General features: G+C 47.4%; 1 protein-coding gene across 1 annotated transcript in view; it reads left to right on the top strand.

Moving 5' to 3' along the window:
- Positions 1–3,503, top strand: part of rnmt (RNA (guanine-7-) methyltransferase) — a 14,717-nt gene extending 11,214 nt beyond the window's left edge. The window contains exons 9-11 of the mRNA XM_059350749.1: positions 530–631; positions 1,754–1,787; positions 3,330–3,503. Of these exons, the coding sequence (XP_059206732.1) occupies positions 530–631; positions 1,754–1,787; positions 3,330–3,367 (174 nt within the window). The 3' untranslated portion in view covers positions 3,368–3,503. The remainder of the gene's footprint in view (positions 1–529; positions 632–1,753; positions 1,788–3,329) is intronic.
- The last annotated feature ends 1,216 nt before the right edge of the window (positions 3,504–4,719 follow it).

Raw genomic sequence — 4,719 nt, 5'->3', positions numbered from 1 at the left:
TAACGCGTGGTAAACGCTTAGTTAACGTGTGGTAAACGCTTAGTTAACGTGTGGTAAACGCTTAGTTAACGTGTGGTAAACGCTTAGTTAACGCGTGGTAAACGCTTAGTTAACGCTTAGTTAACGCGTGGTAAACGCTTAGTTAACGAGTGGTAAACGCTTAGTTAACGTGTGGTAAACGCTTAGTTAACGTGTGGTAAACGCTTAGTTAACGCGTGGTAAACGCTTAGTTAATGCGTGGTAAACGCTTAGTTAACGCGTGGTAAACGCTTAGTTAATGCGTGGTAAACGCTTAGTTAATGCGTGGTAAACGCTTAGTTAATGCGTGGTAAACGCTTAGTTAACGCGTGGTAAACGCTTAGTTAACGCTTAGTTAACGCGTGGTAAACGCTTAGTTAATGCGTGGTAAACGCTTAGTTAACGCGTGGTAAACGCTTAGTTAATGCGTGGTAAACGCTTAGTTAATGCGTGGTAAACGCTTAGTTAATGCGTGGTAAACGCGTGGTTAACGCGTTCTGTTTTATTTCAGCCGTTTCCCTGTGAGGACGGAGGTCGACAGGCAGTAGACAGCGGTGGAGAGTACTGCCATGCTAAAGAGCACTGTGGCAGAGCCGGAGTTAAACTACCACTGGTGAGTCTGGTTCAGTCTGGTACAGCCTGGTACAGCCTGGTTCAGCCTGGTTCAGCCTGGTTCAGTCTGGTTCAGCCTGGTACAGCCTGGTTCAGCCTGGTTCAGCCTGGTACAGCCTGGTACAGCCTGGTTCAGCCTGGTTCAGTCTGGTACAGCCTGGTTCAGTCTGGTTCAGCCTGGTACAGCCTGGTTCAGCCTGGTTCAGCCTGGTTCAGTCTGGTACAGCCTGGTTCAGCCTGGTTCAGCCTGGTTCAGCCTGGTTCAGTCTGGTTCAGCCTGGTTCAGCCTGGTTCAGCCTGGTACAGCCTGGTACAGCCTGGTTCAGTCTGGTTCAGCCTGGTTCAGTCTGGTACAGCCTGGTTCAGTCTGGTTCAGCCTGGTTCAGTCTGGTACAGCCTGGTACAGCCTGGTACAGCCTGGTTCAGTCTGGTACAGCCTGGTTCAGTCTGGTTCAGTCTGGTACAGCCTGGTTCAGTCTGGTACAGCCTGGTACAGCCTGGTTCAGTCTGGTTCAGCCTGGTTCAGTCTGGTTCAGTCTGGTTCAGCCTGGTTCAGTCTGGTACAGCCTGGTTCAGTCTGGTTCAGTCTGGTTCAGCCTGGTTCAGCCTGGTTCAGCCTGGTTCAGTCTGGTTCAGTCTGGTACAGCCTGGTTCAGTCTGGTTCAGCCTGGTTCAGTCTGGTTCAGCCTGGTTCAGCCTGGTTCAGTCTGGTTCAGCCTGGTTCAGTCTGGTTCAGCCTGGTTCAGCCTGGTTCAGCCTGGTTCAGTCTGGTTCAGTCTGGTACAGCCTGGTTCAGCCTGGTTCAGTCTGGTACAGCCTGGTTCAGTCTGGTTCAGTCTGGTACAGCCTGGTTCAGTCTGGTTCAGTCTGGTTCAGCCTGGTTCAGTGTGGTTCAGTCTGGTTCAGTCTGGTTCAGTCTGGTTCAGCCTGGTTCAGTCTGGTACAGTCTGGTTCAGTCTGGTTCAGTCTGGTTCAGCCTGGTTCAGTCTGGTACAGCCTGGTTCAGTCTGGTTCAGTCTGGTTCAGTCTGGTACAGCCTGGTACAGCCTGGTTCAGCCTGGTACAGCCTGGTTCAGTCTGGTTCAGCCTGGTTAGGACTAACAGTTTGTTTATTTGTGTGCAGGGCACTCTCAGCAGATCTGAATGGGAAGCAGCCAGTAAGTTATTTAAAAATTCACTCATTATTTACTGTTTACATTGAGAATGACTGAAGTTAAAACAGAAGTTAACATAATAGAGAGAGAGAGTCATACTGCAGTTAGTCTGTCCAGATGTTACCCAGTAGTAGTCTGACTCAGGTCCAGATGTTACCCAGTAGTAGTCTGACTCAGGTGCAGATGTTACCCAGTAGTAGTCTGACTCAGGTCCAGATGTTACCCAGTAGTAGTCTGACTCAGGTCCAGATGTTACCCAGTAGTAGTCTGACTCAGGTGCAGATGTTACCCAGTAGTAGTCTGACTCAGGTCCAGATGTTACCCAGTAGAAGTCTGACTCAGGTCCAGATGTTACCCAGTAGTAGTCTGACTCAGGTGCAGATGTTACCCAGTAGTAGTCTGACTCAGGTCCAGATGTTACCCAGCAGTAGTCTGACTCAGGTCCAGATGTTACCCAGTAGTAGTCTGACTCAGGTCCAGATGTTACCCAGTAGTAGTCTGACTCAGGTGCAGATGTTACCCAGTAGTAGTCTGACTCAGGTCCAGATGTTACCCAGTAGTAGTCTGACTCAGGTCCAGATGTTACCCAGTAGTAGTCTGACTCAGGTCCAGATGTTACCCAGCAGTAGTCTGACTCAGGTCCAGATGTTACCCAGTAGTAGCCTGACTCAGGTCCAGATGTTACCCAGTAGTAGTCTGACTCAGGTCCAGATGTTACCCAGTAGTAGTCTGACTCAGGTCCAGATGTTACCCAGTAGTAGTCTGACTCAGGTCCAGATGTTACCCAGTAGTAGTCTGACTCAGGTCCAGATGTTACCCAGTAGTAGTCTGACTCAGGTCCAGATGTTACCCAGTAGTAGTCTGACTCAGGTCCAGATGTTACCCAGTAGTAGTCTGACTCAGGTCCAGATGTTACCCAGTAGTAGTCTGACTCAGGTCCAGATGTTACCCAGTAGAAGTCTGACTCAGGTCCAGATGTTACCCAGTAGAAGTCTGACTCAGGTCCAGATGTTACCCAGTAGTAGTCTGACTCAGGTCCAGATGTTACCCAGCAGTAGTCTGACTCAGGTCCAGATGTTACCCAGCAGTAGTCTGACTCAGGTCCAGATGTTACCCAGTAGTAGTCTGACTCAGGTCCAGATGTTACCCAGTAGTAGTCTGACTCAGGTCCAGATGTTACCCAGTAGTAGTCTGACTCAGGTCCAGATGTTACCCAGTAGTAGTCTGACTCAGGTCCAGATGTTACCCAGTAGTAGTCTGACTCAGGTCCAGATGTTACCCAGTAGTAGTCTGACTCAGGTCCAGATGTTACCCAGCAGTAGTCTGACTCAGGTCCAGATGTTACCCAGTAGTAGTCTGACTCAGGTCCAGGTGTTACCCAGGTTAGGGTTAGGTCCAGGTCCAGGTGTTACCCAGGTTAGGGTTAGGTCCAGGTCCAGGTGTTACCCAGGTTAGGGTTAGGTCCAGGTCCAGGTGTTACCCAGGTTAGGGTTAGGTCCAGGTCCAGGTGTTGGGTTAGGTGCTCACCTGTCCTCTGTCTTTCAGGTATCTACCTGGTGTTTGTCTTTCAGAAGATGTCTTGATGCTGAAAACAAACTGCTGCTCACCTCTTCTGCATCTTGTGTTTGTACTGTTTTACTTTTTTCTTCATGTCATTTTTTGATAAACTATGAATTGCGGATTTGTTGTGGAAAAGAATTAAATGAAATGTCAACTTGTTTTTTGTGTCTTTGACTGGTGTTATTCTTATTATCTTCTTCTGATGTTATTGATGTTATTATATCTTCCTTCCTCCTTCCAGAGGGTTAGGGTTAGACTTTGATTCATTCAACAAGTGATCAATGTCAGAGCGAGGATCCATATTCCCAACTGAAAATACTGTTGTTCTGATCCACATCTGTCCTTTTCATTCTATATTCTGTTGAGTCGGGCTTTCTGTGGTCGGGTTTCTCTCTCCGACTCGTCCGTCCATTCACCAAGGCATGAATTTAAATCTGGTTTTAAAATATTTCCTTTTTTTACTAAAATCTTCTTTCGTATTTGTATTTTAATCAGAGTTCTTCATGATGTTTCCACATTGGAAAACAGTTCCAATCTCAGATAAAACCAGAACAAACTGCTGCTGGTCAGACCAAAAAAGACTCAAAATTATTTTTTTTTTAAAAATACTGTTGTAACTACGCAACAAAAGAGATTAATAAAGCTCTGGATTGTGGCGTTGCAATTACCACTGACGTGGACTGATGATTACAACAAACACACACATACACAGCATGTACCGGTCACTTCATCACTGAAGACTGGAAATTGAAGAGTCGCGTCATAACGACAGCTGAATTTGACTCTACTCTTAAAAAGACACACTGTGAGCCACAATATGGAGACCCGGTGTTCATGGTTTATATCCAAGCATGGGCAATGCAGCTCTTAAACAAGAAATCACCCACAAGCTGGGGACGTTTCAAGTCCCTCAAGATGTTTCCAGCTGAGGAGAGAAACGCTGTCCACGACCAGGCCGGACGCCCCCCCCCCCCCCCCCCCCCCCCCCCATGCCACGGTCCGAGGTAGGTAGCGCCAGCGATTATAATAAAAGATCTAATAATAAATACTCTATAGGCCCAATTTCATAATTGCATTTATATAATGGTTTATTTATCATCAATTTCCTACGCCGGAATCATGTAAAACTATATTATTCCATTTTATTTTTTAGTTGAACCTGAGAGAGCCAAAAGAAAAAGGGATGACTGCAGCGAGTGGGAGGATTATGGGGAAGAAGATGGCGAGAAAGACGAGGTTCAGCGCTACATTGACAGCCAGTTCTTGTGGGATGGGGATGATCTAAGTTTCTGGGAGTCGCAGTCAAAGGCCTTCCCTCTGCTAGGGTTAGGGTTAGCAAGGCAGCCAGGATGATTCTCTGCGTCCCAGCAACAAG

The sequence above is a fragment of the Centropristis striata genome, chromosome 14 (genome assembly GCF_030273125.1).
Source record: "Centropristis striata isolate RG_2023a ecotype Rhode Island chromosome 14, C.striata_1.0, whole genome shotgun sequence".
Taxonomy (NCBI): Eukaryota; Metazoa; Chordata; class Actinopteri; order Perciformes; family Serranidae; genus Centropristis; species Centropristis striata.
Note: the sequence above shows the minus strand (reverse complement) of the source record. Positions and strands in the feature narration are given on the sequence as shown.